The following is a 21721-nucleotide window of genomic DNA, read 5'->3' as shown; positions in this document are numbered from 1 at the left end:
GTCCATAGGCTGAATCTTGTCGAACACTGAGATGAGAGGACACTGAGAGGAGAGGATCACCTTGCTGGTGGCTGAAAGGAATCAGTAAGCTTTTGCTTGGGACATTGCCTTTTTTAAAAGTATTGGGGCAAAGTTAACTATTTGGGAATATTATTTAGTGTGTTTGTGCCTTTAATAGTCAGAAAGGCAGTGAATAAACAAGTTAGACTGTTTGTATTTTTAAATAGTCAGTCAATAAGGTAGCAGTAGGTAGTGTGTTTATTTTTAAAAGTCTGCAGAACTGAGTGTTCTCCAGACTTTTAAAGAACTGAGTGTTTGTATTTAATACTGAGTGCTTGTATTGAAAAAAACCAACCCAAAAAGTAGCCAGAAGCTACAAATAAGCTAGGAGCAGTGTATACCTAAGTAAAAAAGTTGAATAGTTCAGCTCAGTTACTCACCTTGGAAAGGTGTTGAGGTAATGTGATTGGGTTTGAATAGGGACCAACATTTGTTAATCAAGAGAGCAGTGAGTCACTCAGGCTGACTGAAGTTAGACTTAGCAAAGTCCGGGAAAGCCAACTCTCCCTGGGCTTCCACACAGTGCTGATATTAAGTTGGAATCCAGGTCAGACTGTGAACCCCTAATATGACAAGCAGCGCAGAAAGAAAGGCGCTTATTTTTCTTAGCTGCATGAGCCATTGGCGGCGGTAACTGTGCATTGTATCGACTTGTGCTTAAAATTTTATGTAAATTGTAGAATATTGGGAGGGAAATTGAAGGGCAGCATAACGAATTGGATCATCTCAGATTAGAACTCGTTAGAATTGATCTTGGGGAATAAAAACAGCTCCTATTACAGTTTCTTATTATTCTAAATATGACAATACATTATAGAGACAGGTAGATTTAAAAACTATAAATTAAATCAGATTACGATTTCTAATGCAATTCAGCCATTATCCTTCCGTAATTGAGGTATGGTCACTGGCTTTCTTCAGATCAGGTACCTCACTGTGTTCTTAATTTGATAGGCTTTATAGCAGTCAAGAAGAATAGGAACTTCTTACCAGTCATCCAGCACAATCATTTCACTATCAGATGTGACTTTTTTGGAGGCGAAGAGAAGAAGCTGCAGTGGGCTCACCATAGTCATCCCTTTGGCAGAGATTGCTCTTGTTCGAATCTAAAGGCAGAAAAGAACTGCTGTAATATTGTGGGATTAAAGGAAAATTGGTTCTTACCTGCTAATTTTCATTCCTGTAATGCCACAGATCAGTCCAGACTCCTGGGTTTTGCATCCCTGCCAGCAGAGAAAGTTTCACTGACATTGTTCATAACCCAGTGTGCCACCTGCAGTTCCTCATATTGACCTGTACCCAAGCAAGATGACAGTAGCAATAGTGACTTTGAAAGTGAACTTCCTCACCTCACAAGCAGGAGGAAGATGAAATGACCCAAGCAAAGGAAACTCGTTTCCCAAAAGTAAAGTAAGTGACCAACATTGGAAACCTCCAACAACTCTGCACTATATATAAAACAGTACTGACACCCAGTGCGAGGGGCAGACTCCCCCCCCCATTAAATGTGTGGGTCTCTGGACTGATCTGTGGTATTACAGGAACGAAAATTAGCAGGTAAGAACCAATTTTTCTTTCCTTGTACATACCCAGATCAGTCCAGACTCCTGGGATGTACCTAAGATCCCCTAAACTGGGTGGGACCTGGAGAGTCCCGCTCGCAGAACACTCACCAAATGATAATGCTTGGTGAAAGTATACAGTGAGTTCCATGTAGCCACCCTCCAAATCTCCTGTGGAGAAACTTGTTGCGACTCAGCCCAAGATAGCCTGACAGCGAGTCACGTGAGCTCTTAAATCTTCGCCTCCTTCAGCCACTTTGCATTTGTAGCATTTGACACTTTAGCTTCTTTCCTAGGAGCACTAAATAGAAAAAAAAGGTGACCCAACCTGCGGAAATCTTTAGTATCTTTAGATACTGCAAGAAAGCTAGCCTTACATCCAATCGCTTAAGTGCCCTCACATGGGGTGAAGAGGACTCCAAATCTGGAAAAGCAGGAAGCTCTACAGATTGAATCAGATGAAACACCAAAACCACCTTTAGTTAAAAAAAAAAAAAAAGAGGAGGATACCATGCATAGAGAAATCCCTGAATCCGAAACCTGTAAAAAGGGATCTTGACACGATAAGGCCTGAAATTCTAAGATAATCTTGGCCAAACAAATAGCTACCAGAAAAAACACTAAGCATCAAATCCTTTAATGTTGCCCTCCTTAGAGGTTTAAACAGTGCCTCACACAAACCGCTAAAGACCAGATTCAAATTCCAAGAAGGACATAGATTCCACACTGGAAACCACCAATTCTTAGCCCCCCTGAAGTAAGCACATGACATCCAGATGTGCAGACAAAGGATACCCCCCACACCTTACCCCAGAGACAATCCAATGCTGCCACCTGGACTCTCAGCAAGTTAAAGGTTAATCCCTTGACCAGCCCTTTCTGTAAAAATGCCAGAATACGAGACACTGGAGCCTGAACCGGCTGTACTCTGTTTAGCAATGCACCAGGACTCGAAAACCTTCCAAATGTGCACGCATGCCAAGGATGTGGAAGATTGCCTAGACTGCCGTTAACACCTTACCCACCAGGGGCCACAGAGGGAAGAAAAAGAAAAATCCCTTGAGGCCACTGCAGAACTAGGGCATTGATTTCTTCTGCCCCGTGCTCTCTTCAGCGGCTGTAAAACCAGGACGCTTGGCATTGTTTGGTTACCATTAAGTCCAAATGAGGGTATCCCCATCTCTCATGGATGAGACTCATTGCTTCCTCTGACAGCTACTATTCTCTGGGGTTTAACCTTCTCTGACTGAGAAAGTCCACCTGGACATTGTCTACCCTAGCAATGTGAGAGGCCGCCAGTCACTCCAAATGCTGCTCCACCCAGAGGATCAATTCCCAGGCCTCCCGAGCTATCACCTGACTCTTGGTTGCGCTCTGATGGCTGATGTAGGTCACCATAGTTCCATTGTCTGACAGGACTCACACTGGATGGCCCTGCAACCATGGCAGAAAACCAAGCAATTCTAACCGCACCACTAGCATCTCTAACTGATTGGACAATGAGGCTTCCTGCTTCGTCCACCTGTGCCAATTGATTTTGACACACTGCTTTCCAACATGAGAGACTGGTATCCGTGGTGACTATTATCCAATTTGGAAACTCCAATTCCACCCCAAGCTCGAGATTGGTGCGAGTAAGCCATGACAGACTGTGTCTGCCTTCCCTCGCTAATGGAAGGGAAAGATAAAATTCCTCCAATAAAGGGTTCCAGAGGGAGAGAAGGGCCCTCTGAAGAGGTCGAATACGTGCAAACACCCAATGCACCAACTCCAATGTCGATGCCATAGAGCCCAGGACCTGTAAATAGTCACAGACTCTGGGCACTGAAGGCCCTAGAAAATGCAGAAACTGACACTGCAATTTCAGCACTCTCTCTTCCATGAGGAACACTCTCCCTGCCTGTATATCGAACCGCACTCCTAGATACTCTACAGTATGAGAGAGGACTAGGTGGCTCTTTGCTAGATTCACCACCCAACCCAGAGACTCCAAGAACATCAGTACCCTGACAGATGTGCTTGGAGTCTCTAGGAATTATTAGGAAGGGAATGGTTAATAAAACGGAAAATGTCATAATGCCTCTATATCGCTCCATGGTGAGACCGCACCTTGAATACTGTGTACAATTCTGGTCGCCACATCTCAAAAAAGATATAGTTGTGATGGAGAAGGTACAGAGAAGGGCAACCAAAATGATAAAGGGGATAGAACAGCTTCCCTATGAGGAAAGGCTGAAGAGGTTAGGGCTGTTCAGCTTGGAGAAGAGACGGCTGAGGGGGGATATGATAGAGGTCTTTAAGATCATGAGAGGTCTTGAACGAGTAGATGTGACTCGGTTATTTACACTTTCGAATAATAGAAGGACTAGGAGGCATTCCATGAAGTTAGCAAGTAGCACATTTAAGACTAATCAGAGAAAATTCTTTTTCACTCAACGCACAATAAAGCTCTGGAATTTGTTGCCAGAGGATGTGGTTAGTGCAGTTAGTGTAGCTGGGTTCAAAAAAGGTTTGGATAAGTTCTTGGAGGAGAAGTCCATTAACTGCTATTAATCAAGTTTACATAGGGAATAGCCACTGCTATTAATTGCATCAGTATTCACTAATCACTGACTAACCTCTCCCCTTTTTAATCAATTCACCAACTTGAAAATACAAGGGAAACCTTGTCTGGTGGTCTTTCTTGTACGGAGGTTTCCAACTAGGGTAACCGATTTGCAGTTACTCTTATGTTCTCCTCCGTCTATTATTCTTTAATTATTTTCAAAAACAGTTGTGAAAAAAAATTTGTTTTGTTTTTCCAATTTCTCTTAAAATCCCTTCTCCCCTGCTGCTTTTCCGACCCTCGCCAATTTCTAATTCATACTTATCAAGGTCGCCGCCTTTATTGATGTTCATGGGTACGGAGCTGCATGTCCGACACGCACAAAGGGCGTCGCATGATTGACACACGATACAAAGAAAAGTAACAAGGATGCTGTGAACCCGCTATAGGACACAGCAAATTCTCCCGTAGTCCCTGAAGCAGGCACACAGTGCTTCTTTGCGAGGACTTCACCCCTCCAGCGCCCAGCCAGCGTTTTCTCATGATGGCTTATTACCGCGAAAGGACTGACTCCAGGACTGAGATATTGCCACTGTCTGCCTACAAGGGCCTGAAAAACCCTTATTTTGACGAAACCTTCTATTCTCTTGGAACAGAGTCTGAGAGGAGAAAAACCATCTGCCCCTAGGCCTATCCTTTGGACCTCAGATTCTCCCTGGTGCTTCTTCATCTGCTCCAAATCCTCTACAAACAAAAGACTTCCTTTAAATAGAAGAGCTCCCAGCTGAGATTTGAACCAAACATCTGCTGACCAATTCTGTTGCTAAAGCAATCTCCTGGCCAATACCACAGACATCATGATCCTCAATAATGTCCTTATCAGGTCATTCAGAGCATTAGCATTGCCTCTAAACGTTGCCTCTAAATGTTCAGCCTGCTGTGCTGCTAGACCAGACCCAGCCCATGCCTCTTGCAGTTCCTGAACCCACCACATAGAAGCTCTATATAAAACTACTACAAATTGCTGCTCTTATACTCAGAGCCGACACGTCAAAAATCCCTCAGACCAGCTGCTCTTGCTACTAGAACAGTGGTATTCTTTGTGATTGCTGATACAGCAGTGATGACCTTAGGGAGTTACCAAAAGCTCCGTCTCTTCCGGTAATAGATAAAGCTTCACCATAGCTCTGCCAGCCCTTAAACCAGACTATGGAGTGGCCCAATCCCAAACTAGCAGCTTCTTCACTGACTTATGGAAGGGAGAAGCCTTTGCTGGACCCCACAAATCATCCAACACTGGGTCCGCTCCCTCCAAGTCAGACTCTTCCCGAGACACCTTGATCCCAGGAATCAGCAGCCTTCAGAAGAGGCGCACCATCTTAGGATCATCCCTTCCGGCCACTGGTAACTCCTCTGGACCTTCAAATAGGTCTACTGCATCTGGGACCATGTCCACCTCTGGAGCACCCCCTGGATCAAAGTCATCTGTATCATCTGCTCGACGTGTATGGGAAGAAAGACTCAGCACCTGACAAACGCTCTCCGAACGCTTCCTTTTACCTGACTTGGCGCTTCCCCCAAGCCCAGACACTCCCAGATCGCGAATCAGACCTAGAAATTCTCCCTGATGTATGCTCTGCTAAATAAGCCCTGTGAATCAGTAAAATAAATTTGGTAGAAAAAGCCTGAGGCTCATCTGAGTCCAAATCTAAAGGGAAATTGGTCTAGTCAATTTTCCCTACTCAGGGGAAAATTACCTCCATCTGAGTCTCCCCAGTCCTCCCCTGCACCAGCAACAGCAGGAGACAGCTGTGATGAGGATTCCCTATCCCCTCTGCTGCAGCAGAAGACTCAGATGAATGATCAAACATGGCCGCCGTTCCCGTGCTGAAATCAGACCCACCCGCGGGAAGCCTGGAACTTTGGGGAGCTCTCACTGAAGTAGCCACAGAAAAAGAAGAGCCCCCCTCCCCCCCCCCAGGTGCCTTCACCTCCTAAAGCACAACAGGAACAGAGGCCTGCCCAATTAAATCAAAAACGCAATCCTCCACAAGCTCAGCAGACAGTGCCACACGTCATGACCACGTGGCTGAGCTGTGCGCTGATAAAGCTGCACTCACCAGGGGGAACCTGAAAAGAACCAGCCTTGTACAGACCCACAAAGTATAGACTTCGGCTGGCAACCTGACTGCGAGCCTGGCCACAGTAAGCACCTGCTCTGCTTTTTTGCTTTTTTTTTTTTTTTTAAACAACTTTATGCCCCAAGCCACCAGCCAACCCTGGCCATAAATAAGAAAGGCAATACTTTTTCCTGTTCTTGCGAGTGGCTAGTGCAGAGCAAATGGATGGTCCCAAGGCTGCCTCGTGGGGGGATTAGGGATCTGGACCACCAGATATCCTCCTCACGGAATTAGGATTGAGCTACAAAAGTGTCACCAATCTCCTGCTAGCTCACCTCAGACCAGGAAGGATGGCCCCACTGGACCTAACAAACCGCTGGGAGGCTCCAAATTTCTTCAATCAAGCTCTCTCTCTTTTTTTTTGGTTCCACTCCAGACTGCAGGCTTGCACCTCTACCATCTGCTGGAGACAGAAATACTGAGGGACTGCAGGTGGCACACTGGGTTATGTGTATTTTCAGTGAAACTTTGTCTCCATCTGCAGGCAGGGATGGGAGTCTGGACTGATCTGGGTACGTACAGGGAATGAAGCATTAGCATTGCTTTGATTTTTACTGGTGAGAGGGAAAATTACAACCTGGAAGAAAAATCGAAGCTGTAGGACTCTGAACATTGTCACCATCTTTTAGAAAGGCCACACCTGGAAGACCACCTTACCTTTTCCCCAAAGACGAAGAAAGGTGATGGATACTTCATGTCCTGGCTGCTGAATGGGCAGTTGACAGAAGATTTGTGGATGAGTGCATTGCGCCCTTCCGTAGTAAGAATCTTCCTTTTTTCTTTGTGAAAGCAGACATTGGGGTAGAACCCAAATGCAAGCAGGGAAATTACCACATCCAGGTTGTTGTCTGGTCCAGTATTGTTAAACATTTGTGTCATTAGACATTCTGTGAAGGAAACAAGCAAAGAGATGATAAACCTCCAAACCGCATACAGGACATCAAAATTATGCAATTAGAGACACGTTTATTGGGTTTTTCCAAGCAACAATCCAAACAATTCAAACCATACATTGTTTTGTAAGGGACCCCAGATCCCTCCACCCCTAACTTTCCATGTCCAACCCTTTTGTCTCTAGCTAGCATTCAAGAAAGGGCAACTCTATTGTTTATCCCACTGAAAGAAAGTCCATACCCAGACAAAGAAACAAACATGTCTTCTTAATGCTGTTAGCTGCTCCATGTGATAAATGTCCCATAGTCTCTTATATAATGGTAATTTACTCAATGGATCTTTTCTTTTCCAATGTGCAGCAATTTCACACTTCATCACCACACGTATTTGGATAATTACTCTCTCAGTGTCTCTCATCACTTCATCCACAGGTGCAAGAAATAATTGTCAGATCTCGTTACAACGATACTCTAGTGATATAGGATCAGTTTCACAACTATTTTCCAAAGGAGAACATTCTGCTCACAAGTCCACCATATATGTCCCATAGACCCTATTTCCCCACACTACCTCCAACATTCATCAGAGGTTGTTTTATAAATTTTATTAAGCTCTGAGAGGTTTAATACCAGCAAAAATATACTTTAAATGAGTTTTCTAACAGATGAGCACCAATAGATGTTTCTCCAACCCACTATCATATAACTTCCCAAATATCAATATCTATTGTGCAAGACAAATCTTTTTCCCAATTTCTCTTGACATGTTGTCATCAGTTCCTTATACAACTCCCTTACTACAATATTTCTCAAAAAGCAAGAAGTTTAATGCAATGGAGAAATTACTTACTTGATAATTTTGTTTTCCTTAATGTCAGGACTAGTGGGTTATGTGCTCTTCTGCTAGCAGATGGGAGACTGAGTCAGATTTCAAAGCTGACGTCACCCTAGATATACCCCTGCAGTGACCTCAGCGTCCTCCTTGAAAAGCCATTGTGGATGTATATCTTGCATAACAACTTGATTAAACTAATTCAACTGATTTCAAAAACTGGAGACCGCCAGTGCACTCAACCAAGTTAATGTCAGGTTAACTGCGGGTGTCCTGAACTAGGGGTAGGCAACGGCTTACCCGTAATTGTTTAATCTCGAGTTTCTCTTTCCAAGGCCCTCCTTTTCTGTGGGCAGCCGTAGGCGGGATGCTGAGTCCATCTTTCTACACTAAGGAAAACAAAATTATCAGGTAAGTAATTTCTCCATTTCCTAGCATGTAGCAGATGGACTCAGGACCAGTGGAATGTAAAAAAGCTACTCCTGGACAGGGCGTGAGGCTGCCTGTGGTCCAGTTAATACTGCCCATGCAAAGGCTGCGTCTTCTCTAGCCTGGACACCCAGGCGGTAGAATCTGGAGAAGGTGTGTAAGGAGGACATCGCCGCTCGACAGATCTCGGCGGGCGACAGCAGTTTGACTTCTGCCCAGGATACTGCCTGGGCCCTAGTAGAATGAGCCTTAACCTGTAGGGATAAGGGCCTTCCTGCCTCTATGTACGCTGCCTTGATTACTTTCTTAATCCAGCGAGCTATGGTCGCTCGTGAGGCAGCTTGATTCTTTCCGCTGTGGAGTACAAACAGGCGGAACAAGCAGCGCACCTGTGGATCATCCCCCTCCACCGCAGTGGCATTTTCTACCTCTTCACCCCCAGCCTGGGTGGAGGGATCCTGAATCTCTGGATCCGCTGTAATAAGAGGGTCCGACAGCCCATCTCCCGGATCTGGCTGAGCAGTGCGAGGTTCAGGCCTCCCCTGATCCTTGGAAGCCCTAAAAAGTTTAGCCTGGGAAGGAGACTGGAATTCCCAATCCGTTTCAGCTTATTCTAAAGTCCCAGGGGAGCTAAGGCTCCCCAGCTCCTATCTGCTGGAGTCAGAAGAATACTGAGAGCATGCTGAGGGTGCACTGGCTTATAGAGCAGCACCCTCAGAAGTTTTTTCTGACTCCATCTGCTGGACGGGGGACATAACCCACCGTCTGGACTGATCCTGGTACGTACAGGGAATTCCCAATCAGTCTCAGCTTCCATGTATGCCTTATGTAAAAGTAATACAAATTGAGAAGAAAGGATGCTGCCGCTTTAAGGGCCCCCCTGGAGGCATAGGTGGAGGAGGAGTAGTCAGCATGCAAGCTGTGTGGTCGTTGAGGGCTGAGGGCTAGCGGGGGATAGAGGAGGGAGATAGCAAATGTTGCTTACCTGATGTAACAGGTGTTCTCACAGGACAGCAGGATGTTAGTCCTCACAAATGGGTGACATCGAGGATGGAGCCCACCACGGAAAACTTCTGTCAAAGTTTAAACAGAACTTTGACTGGCCCCTACTGGGCATGCCCAGCAAGGCACTGACCCTGCAGCCAGCAGGGGTCTCCCTTCAGTCTGATTTTCAAAGCTACAGGCAGTGCCTAGAAAGTAAAAACAAAACGAACCCAACACCGTGGGGAGGCGGGCGGGTTTCGTGAGGACTAACATCCTGCTGTCCTGTGAGAACACCTGTTACATCAGGTAAGCAACATTTGCTTTCTCACAGGACAAGCAGGATGGTTGTCCTCACAAATGGGTGAGTTCTGAGCTGAGGATGTCCCGACTTGCACCAAATGTACCCAACGGTGTGCAGCAGGCACAACAAGTGAGGAGAAATTTGGGAAAGGGCATCCGCACCCTACCGGGTAGGTGGAAGGGTGTTGGTACATCAGGTTGGAAAAAGGTTACGCAAGACAGACTGGCCGAAGATGGAGTCCTGTCTTCCAGCTTTGTCCAAACAATAGTGGGCTGCAAAGGTATGGAGGGAACTCCAGGTTGCAGCCCTGCAGATGTCAGGAAGCGGCACCGATCGAAGGTGTGCCACTGACGTCGCCATGGCCCTCACAGAGTGTGCTTTCACACAGTCTTGAAAGGGAATGCCAGCTTGCTGATAGCAAAAAGAAATGCAGTCCGCCAACCAGGAGGAAAGAGCCTGCTTACCCACAGGATGTCCTAACTTGTTAGGATGAAAAGAGACAAATAATTGAGTGCTCTTCCTGTGAGCAACTGTACGGTCTAGATAAAAAGCTAGAGCTCGTTTGCAGTCTAGGGTATGCAGAGTCTGTTCCCCGGAGTTGGAGTGGGGCCTGGGAAAAAAGATAGGTAGTATGATGGATTGATTAATATGAAACTCAGAAACTACCTTAGGTAAAAATTTAGGGTGAGTGCGGAGTACCGCCCGGTCCTGCAGGAGCTTAGTGTAAGGCGGATAGGTAACTAGGGCCTGCAATTCACTAACCCTGCGAGCTGAAGTGATAGCCAAAAGGAATAACACTTTCCATGTGAGATACTTTAACTCACAGGAGTGCAGAGGTTCGAAAGAAGGTTTCATTAGACGACCAAGAACCAGGTTAAGGTCCCAAGATGGGGCCGGAGGACGTAAGGGTGGCTTCAGATGGAGCAAGCCTTTAAGAAAACGTGTTACTAGGGGTTGTACTGAAATAGGGACACCCTGTACACCTTTATGGAAGGCGGCTACCGCACTGACATGCATTCTGATAGAAGAGGTTTTAAGACCTGATTCAGAGAGATGCCATAAATAGTCCAAGAATTTGGAGATTGGACAGGAAAGGGGATCAAGGGACTGAGAAGTGCACCATGATGTGTACCTTTTCCATTTGTATGAGTAAGACTGTCTTGTGGAAGGCTTTCGTGAAGCTATCAGGACCCGAGAAACGGAATCTGAAAGGTTGAAAGGCTGAAGGACTAACCTTTCAACATCCATGCCGTCAGGGACAAGGCTTGGAGGTTGGGATGGAGGAGGCATCCGTCGTTTTGAGTGAGCAGATGCGGGTCCTTTCCCAGAGGAATGTGCCTGCGGATGGAGAGATCCTGGAGTATTGGAAACCATACTTGGCGTGGCCAGTAAGGTGCTATCAGGATCATGGTTCCTCCGTCCTGGCGTAGCTTCACGAGAGTCTTTGACACAAGAGGAAGTGGAGGGAATGCATAGAGCAGACCGATTGTCCACTTGAGGGAGAATGCATCCCTCGGCCGAGAGTGCTGGCTCCGAATGAGAGCGCAGTAATCGTCCACTTTGTGGTTCTGAGGGGACGCAAAGAGGTCTATGCGGGGAGAACCCCACTTGTGAAACAGAGAGGTCGCTACCAGAGGATCGAGTGACCACTCGTGCGGTTGGAAGACACGGCTCAGCTGGTCTGCCAATACATTGTCTACTCCCGGCAGGTAAGTGGCCCTGAGGTACATGGAGTGGGAGAGGGCTTCCGCCCAGATCTGCGCAGCTTCCTGACACAGAAGGAAGGAGCCTGTGCCTCCCTGCTTGTTTATGTACCACATGGCCACTTGGTTGTCCGTCTGGATTAAGATTATCTGATGAAAGAGATGATCTTTGAAAGTGCGGAGCGCATAGCGGATTGCTCGAAGTTCCAGGAAATTGATCTGGTGTTCGGCTTCCTCTTTGGACCATAACCCTTGGGTTTGAAAGTCGTCCACATGGGCTCCCCAACCGATGTGAGAAGCGTCGGTGGTTAGGATTACTTGTGGATCCGGTGGAAGAAAGGGTAAGCCCTGAAGGAGGTTGACCTGAGTCGTCCACCAGGTTAAGGATAGGCGCAGCGCTTGTGTGACTGTGACTATGGAGGACAGAGGCTGAAAAGCTTGAATCCATTGGTGTCGTAGAGTCCATTGTGTTACTCTCATGGCTAGTCGGGTCATGGGAGTGACTTGAACCGAGGATGCCATGTGCCCTAAGAGAATGAGGAACTGGCGAGCTGTGGCAGTGTTCTGAGACTGGAGCTGGCGAGCCAGGGACATTAGGGTGTGGACCCTCTGAAGAGGAAGGTAAGCCTTTGCCTGTAAGGTGTCCAAGTCTGCCCCAATGAAGGATAAGGTTTGAGACGGGACTAAGCAAGATTTCTCGTAATTGACGAGAAACCCTAAGGAAAGGAGTGTTTGAATTGTCAATTTTAGGGAGGATTGAGCCATCTGTTGGGTGGAGGCCCTGATTAGCCAATCGTCCAGGTATGGGTAGACGTGGACACCTTCCTTCCTGAGGAATGCTGCTACCACTACGAGACATTTGGTAAAGACTCGTGGGGCAGAAGCTAGACCGAAAGGGAGGACACGGTATTGATAATGGTCGTGGCCAACTAGAAACCGCAGATATTTGCGATGGGATTGTGTGATCGCAATGTGGGTATAAGCGTCCTTGAGGTCGAGAGAGCACAGCCAATCCCCTCTTTGTAGCAGAGGGAGCAGCGCGCCTAGGGTTACCATTTTGAACTTCTCTTTTTGAAGATATTTGTTGAGGGCTCGAAGGTCCAAAATGGGACGTAGTCCCCCCGATTTCTTTGGTATTAGGAAGTATCTGGAATAGAATCCCTTGCCTCGTTGAGAGGGAGGAACAGGTTCTATAGCATTTGATTGCAGAAGAAGGGATACTTCCTGTTGTATTTGAGCCAAATGGGTGGATAGACTCCACGCTTGAAGAGGCGGGGAGTCTGCCGGAAGAGTTATGAAGTTGAGGTGGTAACCCTGTGCGATAATTGTTAGCACCCACTGATCTGAGGTGATCTGTAACCAAGGTTGTAGAAAATGGTACAGTCGACCTCCTACAGGGATGTCCGGAAGAGGGGTTTGGCATGTGTTCCCTATAGGGGAGTCAAAGGCCAGCCGCAGGCCCAGGAGGAGGGGCTACAGTAGGCCTTTGTTTCCTAGGCTGACGAGGCTGAGGCCTAGTAGAGGATCGAGCTGGACGAGGCCTGGCCGATGGAGGGTAATAACGGCGTGGTCGAAAGAATGACTTCTTAGAGTCTTTCTTTTGCGGTTGCTTGGAGGTCAGCTCAGGTGGGACAGATGAGAGTTGTTTCAATGTCTCATGGTGGTCTTTTAACTCCGCCACAATCTGCTGAATTTGCTCTCCAAACAAATTATCGCCTAAGCAGGGTAAATCAGCAAGACGATCTTGAACCTCTGGGCGAAGGTTGGATGACTTTAACCAAGCCCAACGTCTGGCTGAGATGGCTGTGGCTGAAACTTTTGTGGAAGCATCGAATATGTCGTAGGCAGTCCTAATCTCGTGCTTCCCTGCCTCAAATCCCTTGTGAAGAAGGGCTTGAAGCTGCGGTTGGTATTGGTCTGGCAACGTGTCAGCATAGTCTTGCATCTGCTTAAGGATGGCTCTGTTGTACTGAGTCATGTAAAGTTGATATGAAGCTATGCGTGAAATCAACATAGCTCCATGATAGACTTTCCGTCCAACACTATCTAGGAACTTGTTGTCCCTGGTAGGTGGGGTAGAAGAGTGTGGCTTAAGACGCTTGGCCTTCTTCTGCGCGGACTCAACCACAACAGAGCGATGATCCAGTTGAGGTTTTTGGAAACCTGGTGCTGACTGAACAAGGTAGGTGGAGTCAGCTTTTTTGTTAACTGGGGACACTGATGAAGGAGATTCCCAGTTTTTCTTGAGCAGATCCAAAAACACCTGGTGTATAGGGATGGAAGCGATGATTTTTGGAGCATCCAGAAATTGAAGGAGTTCCATCATCTGGTGTCTGTCATCAGCTTCAGATTGTAGTTGAAAAGGTACAACTTCTGACATCTCTTTCACAAAGTTAATGAAAGATAGATCCTCAGGAGGAGATCTTTTTCTACTCTCTGTAGGAGATGGAGGCGAAGGCAAATCCGTGTCAGAAGATGTATCATCATCATCACCCCAGGTATCGTAGGGATCAAGTGGGGTTTGTAACCCTGATGGACCTGGCTGAGGCTCTAAAGGCATCGATGGAAACCGAGGTGGAATCGGTGCCGTAGGTGGAACCAGAAATGGCATCGATGGCTTCGGTGCTGTCGATGGAATCGGTGCCTGGCGTGGAATGGATGGAACCGAAGGATATATCGGTGGAGATATACCAGAAGGCACCGATGGAACCACCCCGGAAGGGGGAATCCGGAACGGTGTTTCTCCTGCCGATGAAAATCCAGTCGGAGACGGTGGTGTTGTCGATGGCACTGGAATCACCGATGGAAGGGCCGTCATGAGCGCCTCCATGCGGCTCAGTAGCGGTGCTAGCGCTTGTATCAACGGCTCGGTGGTCGGTTCCCTCCTCGGTGGCGAAGCCGGTGCCGGTGTCGGTGCCGGGGGCGGCACTGGAACCGGTGCCGGAGACGGTGCCGATGGAGGTTGCAATTTCTTCATCGCTTTCTCGATGGCCTCCTGGACCAGCCGGTCCAGTTCTGCCCGGAGACCAGGGGTAACCATACCCGGCTCGACGGGAGAGGGAGGCTGAGGCAGGGCCGGAGGGACCACCGTAACCGGTGGGATCACGGCCCCCGCACCCCAGGAGGGTGAGGGTTTCCTCGATGCCTGCGAACGAGACGTGGAGGGTGTCCGGTCTGTTCGCGGCTTCTTTGTCGGTGGCTCGGCTTGAGCAGAGGTCGATGGCTGTGGATCCTCGACAGGCCGAGATTTGTGCCGTCGATAGCGGTGCTTTTCCTTCCGATCCCCTCGCCCATCCGGGGAAGGGACGGGAGTCGACGGCCGAGAAGCGATCGATGGCGGACGGTCACCGGAGGGTTGACGATGATGGTACAACTTCGACGGTGCCGGTTCCGATGACGTCGATGCTATCGATGGCGTTGGGGTGGGTGCATGGAAGAGGAGCCCCATCTTCTCCATCCTGGCTTTGCGACCCTTGGGTGTCATTAAGGCACATTTGGTGCAAGTCAGGACATCATGCTCACTACCCAAACACATCACACAAACCCTGTGGGGGTCTGTGATGGACATAGTCCGGGTACAATCCGGACAACGGCGGAACCCCGTTGCCATGGCCTGAAGCCAAAATTTAGGCTGGGGATCGGTAAGTGCCAACAGGCCTCAAGGGCCAAATTCGACGGTAGTCGATGGAAAAAGGCAAAAAACTTACCGGGTTCCGTAAGATGACTAAAAATTTGTCGAAGGGAGACCCCTGAGGGGCAAATTTTCTTAGGAAATTAATTTCCAATTCCTGTCAGGAACGTGGTTAGAGAGCTCCTTTCACCGCGTGGCAACTGCTGCGCGGAAAAAAGAAGACTGAAGGGAGACCCCTGCTGGCTGCAGGGTCAGTGCCTTGCTGGGCATGCCCAGTAGGGGCCAGTCAAAGTTCTGTTTAAACTTTGACAGAAGTTTTCCGTGGTGGGCTCCATCCCCGATGTCACCCATTTGTGAGGACAACCATCCTGCTTGTCCTGTGAGAACCTCTTCCTCCTCAGACAAATCTGCGTCTCTGTCTGCTAGAGGCAAGATGGCCGCCACTCCTGCGCTGATCGGGAGCGAGGCAGGCCTCTGCCTCACAGTTGACTGCCGACCGCGCGGATCCACGCGGACCCGGCATGGCCGCCCCCGTGCCGAATTTGAGAGCCGCGAAGGCCCCTCGCCCCCAGGAATACAACGGGAGCAGAAGCCTTTGCGGGAGAGCAGGGCCCCTGGCTCTCCACAAGCGGCACACACACTGTCACGTGGCATCGAGGATCGTAGAGGATCGTGTGCAGCAGCCGGGTGAAATCTCCACACCCTCCGGAGGCCCGGGAGAATCTGGGCAGGCAACGGCCGACAAAATAATCGGTCACGGGTAAAAATAAAGTCTTTGACCTTATTTATTTATTGTTTAAAAGCCAGCCTTCAGTGGACAGCCAGGCTAATTAAGGCAATAAACAGAGGAATTGAGATGTCTCTGATCTGTCCGAGGAGGGGGAGAGTGACTGGCCCACCGGTAAGTTTTCTCCCTCAGCTCACCGGGTCAGTAAATTAATTCTCCGGGAAAATAGTTGCAGGGCAAAGCCCTGCCTTGCCTGCCTGAAGTTAGCTGCTGCTTCACTGTCAAATTAAAAACCTTTTTTTTTATATAGGAAGTAAACTTTGATTTAGTCAAAGGTTGCTTGATAGTGAGAAATCAAACCTGTCGGGAAAATCCCAGGAAAATTTAGACAGAACCAGGACAGCAGGTTATGCCTCTCAATCTGCTGGAGTCAGAGAAATACTGAGGGATCACAGGTGGCACACCAGGTTATATGATGGGTGCTTTTCAGCTTTCCTCTGATGCCATCTGCTGGAAGGGAGACATAACCCAGCAGTCTGGACTGATCCTGGTATGTACAGGGAAATAGGATTTGTGCAGCAAAATCAGTGGAAAAACGGGTTCAGTAGAGGAGAGTGTGTGGGGCTCAAATCGGAGGGGGGGTCACCGAAAAAAAATCGGGTCAGGGGCTTCAGGGAGCTCCAATAAAGAAACCGGAAAAAAAAACCCAAAATGGCCACCATTCTCGCGGTTTGACAACCCGGGAATGGCGGGGGAAAACGTTTTGGCGGCTTGGTCCGGACCTCAGAGGAACCTCCCCCCCCCCCCCCCGGGAGGCAGCGTGAACAGAGCCCCTCCCGCGAAAGCCTGACAGAGGAATCCCCGCAGGCTAAACACATCAGAGATCGAGGCATGGCTGTTGGGTGGGGGAGGGGCAGCACTAAGCTGAGCTGCTGGTGCTGAAGGAGCGGAGGCACAGAATGAACTGTGCACGCTCTCAATTCACTCTCTCAAGCTGCAAAAGTGAGTAGGGAAGGCAGGAGCCTTCTGTTAAAGTTATCAGGGACTCCTCTGGGTAAAATCACCTTTTATTTAGATTTTTATTTTTTTACACAAAGTTCCCTGTCAGCAGCTACAAAACCATGGATTCCACTGACGGGAGAGCAGTACAGAAGAGAAGGAGAGAGGGAGCTGAACAGGGGGAGTGACTGGCACCACCAATTTTCACCCCTGCAGCCGAGGATCACCGGGAAAAGGGAGCCTAGGCTATATAAAACAAGGGGCCAAGCCCCCCTAGGCCCCCGCAAGAGTGAGGAGACAGGGACTGTCTCCTGTGAAGGATCCACAGAGTTCGCATTTTTTTTTTTTTTTTTTTTTTAAACAATATCTCAGAAATACTTGCTTGATCCAAACACGATAGACACACAGAAGGAAAAAACGCCCAGAAGGGACAAGCAGAAGTTAACAGGGAACCACAGGGTGAGCTGTTCCACCTGCTGGAGACTGACAAATATTGAAGGGCTACAGGGTAGGCTCTGTCCTCATATAGGATACCTTTTCAGTTTTGGTCTGTCTCCACCTGCTGGAAAGGAGGCTCAACCCATGGTCTGGACTGATCCGGGTACGCACAGGGAAAGTTACAATTTAAAGATACTGTTAATCAAAAACTCTTCTACTACCTTATACACTAGGCCTGAGGGCCACACTGGGATTCTGATATGGCTAGGAGGTCCACCCCAGGGTAGCAAATCTGAGAAGTGTATAGCAAGGGAGGTCCCATGGCTACATTTCTTCTGGCCCACCGTCACTTCCAGCCAGAAGTGACAAGCGGTCATCACCATGGGCCATAGTGTGCTCACCTCTCCCTTTTAACCAATCCCAATGGTATCGCTTGGAGAACACTAGATTCACTTTGGTCTGTTTCCCAAACACCACAGCAAAACCGAATGTCTTATTTATACTTTTTACCAGAAAGGCTATAAACATGGTATTTACTTTATAAGATATGGGTGCCTGTATCATACCGTAAAAATTTCATTTACCTTCCGGGAAACCAGCATTGACCAGAATGTCTTTGAGCTGCACTTTTGCTTCCCATGTCATCCGAAGTGTTGGCATGTTGAGCCGTTTGTGCTCACAGAATCTTACTTCAGCATCTTCACCTCCCATCCTAAAAACCAAAAAGACAGAATGCTCTTCCTTGGATCAAAGACACTGACCCTTACTACAGCCAAATCCCAGGCCCTGACATGCCTCATCAGTTACCAACGAATGTCACTCTCATATGAGGCAGTGCATACCAACATACCTTGCATCATCCCAGGCCTGAAAGACAGAAAGAAGAGCCACATGGTCGGAAAATCGATTCCCAGAAAAATTTCTATGGACAAAACCTAGACGTTTGCCCTCACTGATGAAAGGCTCTGGGAAACAGGTGGCAGCAGAGATGGTACACACAGCATCACCCACACTGTAACAAAAATGCAGACAGTAGTTTACATTTTGGCAAGACTTCAAGACTACTTGCTACCACAGCAGCTTTAACAGTAAAAATTTCTAAGCTACTTTACATGGTGGAAATGAGTGGGGGAACAAATGACAGTTGCTTAAAAAACACATGAAGAGCATTCAGTATCTTTATAGCTGTCCTCCTCCCATGAATGCTCCATAGAAATGCCTGCCCCACTTCCCTAAAATTCATTGTCATTCCTTAACTCCCTCTGTAATATATAACTCTGTCCCTGTAGTGCACCAATTCTCTTCATCTAATCCATATAGGCGTTCATATCAAGAACAGATATTGGACACAAGTTTCATGCACAGCTCAGAACTTCTGACTCCCAGGATAAATACATCACAAGCGTACTCACTAGAAGATGCAACCCATAATCATCATCTTGCCAAGGCGGGGCTCAATGGGAAGTTTGGCGAGAATTCTTCCCAGTGGTGTCAGCTCATCATTTATATCCAGGGCATCCAACTCTGAAACCAAACAGCAGTCATCAGCTGAGTAGCTGCTTTAACCATGAAGATATGACCTTTAAGAGGAAACCTTCCAATAATGGCATTTGCCTAGGTCCTAGAATGTTATTTATTCTACATCGCAAGATCTATTGTTCACTCCTGAAAGGAAGAGCTTGCCCCACCAACTAATAATCATGAACTCAAACAATTAAAGGATTATTTCCCAACATCTTTCTCTTAGTCTTCAGACAGCAGGAAGATACTCTAATGTTAAAAGCATATTGCAGCAAAGCTTACACACAATCCACAAACACACTCAGTCCACGCATGTACCTCTCAGTGTATGTTCTGCTTCAATTACTGCATCCAGAGGTGGAGGCTCAATTGCTTTCGACAGAAACTGACCAATTGCTCCGAGGCGCAGCAGCTTGATGCTCAAAGCAATTTCATGGAGTGGCGTTCGGAACATCTCAGGGGTCAGGTGAGTCTCAAGTCTGTTTAAATAACAAAACAAAAAACGGAAATTCCACATCTGCAGTCTCTTTCCCAGATTTTCCTGAATATTGTATTATTGGGACTAGCATTATCATGCAACAGAGTTCATACTTTCAGCATTATGCCCTTAATTTCTTGCTTAACAAAACGCGCTTGAATAGTGTACACGCTCTGCTACAACTTTCATTATAAGGCAGTTTAGACATCACAAGAATGGATGGAATTTTTTTTTTAAAAACCATGGAGCAGGAATTCCATTAGTGCAAATATACATGAGATCAATTACATATCAGTATATAGATGGCACTATACTCTAGTGGAAGTTAAAAAAGTGGCTATTAAAGATTCAGATACTTGGGGGGGTGGGGTGGGGTGGGGTGTAGCGAAAAAAGGACTCATGTGATGGCAATGTCCTACAATTCAAACCTTCCAGGCAGATGTGTTATCTTGGATCTATGAGATATTGGTAATGTTAATACGGATAGACCCAGTGGTAATTTTATTGGGCTCTCTGGAGGGGCAGGTTCCATTTAGAACAAAGAATCACATTAGTGGAATACTGCAAGACAGTGGTATAGCCCTACAAAACCTTTGCAAGAGGACTGGATCCAATTATTGTGAGACACTCATGCTTTAAAGAACTGGAAAGACATTAAAGGAAAATTATCCTAATGTGTCAGATTTGGAACCCATTCATTGCTTGGGAAGTCAGCAATGGGTCACCAGTCAATTCCTATGGCCCTAAAACAGAATTGCTTACCTGTAACGGGTGTTTTCTGAGAACAGCAGGATGTCAGTCCTCACACATGGGTGACATCATCCGATGGAGCCTGGCATGGAACTTTGATGTCAAAGATTCTAGAGCTTTTAGCATGCGCTACTGAGCATGTGCAGCCGTAGCCTCCTCCTCCCTGTCTCTGAGACAGAGTGCCTCAAGTCCATGACATAGCAAATACATGGAAAAACTAATTCCTGGGGAAGCAAGCGGGTTTCATGAGGACTGCTTTCTTCTGAGAAAGCCTGTTAAAGGTAAGAAACTCTGCTTTCTCAGAGGACAAGCAGGATGGCAGTCCTCACACATGGGTGACTGTCCAGCTAGAGACTATTGAAAAAAAGGGGTAAATTCTTTAGTGCGGAAGCACCAACATTTTCGCCCCTTTTCAGTGAGGCAGCCAACACATAAGGGCTCTAGGAGGGAAAAGAGTTTGGTTTTTCACCTCAAAGAGACTGGATGACAGACAAACCCTGATATACAACAAGGCGTCCAAAGGCAGGTGTTTCATGTGAGCATGGGGCAAGAAACCCACTAAGTCACACAAAAAATGAACACAATAAAGAACTTCCTAAAAGTGAACTCTGATTCTCACCAGTAAGACTGAAGGACTCTACCTGAGAGACAGGGAAGGGGCTACAGCTGCACATGCTCAGTAGACCTTGCTAAAAGCTCTAGAATATTTGCGATCAAAATTCTGTGCTGGGCTTCAGTGTTTGATGTTTCCCATGTGTGAAGACTGACATCCTGCTGTCCTCGAAGGAGGACCAATTCTGCATGAGAACCACAAGATATTAGCATTTCTCCAAGGGACCATAATATGCTACTGATGTATTAGAAAAAAAAACAAAAATCTTTCTCCAATTCTATGAGTCAATAAATGTTCTATGTGTTGGGGTGAGTGGATTTAGGATTTAAAATATTTGCAGGGTGTACTATTGTAGGTCAAGATTGACACATTCATCATTATTTAAAGGGAAATTGGTTCTTACCTGCTAATTTTTGTTCCTGAAGTACCACGGATCAGTCCAGACGAATGGGATTTATGCATCCCTATCAGCAGATGGAGGCAGAGAACAAAACTTTGAGGCACTGCTACATAACTGAGTGTGCCACCTGCATTCCCTCAGTATTGAAATGTACCCAAGGCAAGATATCTACTTTAACAAACCCCAATAAACCTTGGGTGAACAGAGGCTTAAAGTTGGAGCTCCCTGCAAACTAGGCCCCCTTGACTTAACAATACATATATACCAACTATGTACAGTTTTCATCACTTATCAAATCGAATGTCAGCACAATCAGCTTAGCCATATCCAGAAGAGAGGAAGTCTTTCGTCAGAAGGGGACTGGACTCTGGACTGATCCATCGTACTTCAGGAACGAAAATTAGCAGGTAATAACCAATTTTCCTTTCCTGTTCGTACCCCGGATCAGTCTAGACGAGTGGGATATACCCAAGCCCCTCTATACTGGGCAGGATACACTCTCCCCAAACATTGCTACCTCTGGAACTCATACATCTAAGCGATAGTATTTGGTAAAAATGGAGGGAAGCCCATGTCGCTGCACGATAGATCTCCTGTGGAGAAAGCAGTTGACATTCCACCCTCGAGGTCACCTGCGCCCCAGTGGAATGCACTCATAACCCCTCCTGAACCAGT

At 47.2% G+C, this 21721-nt stretch overlaps 1 protein-coding gene across 2 annotated transcripts in view; it reads right to left on the bottom strand.

Annotated features, from left to right (window-relative positions):
• DHX9 (DExH-box helicase 9) overlaps positions 1-21721 on the bottom strand; it is a 164097-nt gene that overhangs the window by 15636 nt on the left and 126740 nt on the right. For both annotated transcript variants that reach the window (XM_029617881.1, XM_029617882.1), the window contains 6 exons: positions 19124-19284; positions 18697-18808; positions 18135-18296; positions 17869-17996; positions 7005-7234; positions 1051-1166 (listed from right to left, as the gene is read on the bottom strand). In XM_029617881.1, the coding sequence (XP_029473741.1) occupies positions 1051-1166; positions 7005-7234; positions 17869-17996; positions 18135-18296; positions 18697-18808; positions 19124-19284 (909 nt within the window). The remainder of the gene's footprint in view (positions 1-1050; positions 1167-7004; positions 7235-17868; positions 17997-18134; positions 18297-18696; positions 18809-19123; positions 19285-21721) is intronic.

Source organism: Rhinatrema bivittatum, chromosome 10 (assembly GCF_901001135.1).
Source record: "Rhinatrema bivittatum chromosome 10, aRhiBiv1.1, whole genome shotgun sequence".
Lineage (NCBI taxonomy): Eukaryota > Metazoa > Chordata > Amphibia > Gymnophiona > Rhinatrematidae > Rhinatrema > Rhinatrema bivittatum.
The sequence above is the reverse complement of the archived record's forward strand: the minus strand, read 5'-3'. Positions and strand labels throughout refer to the sequence as shown.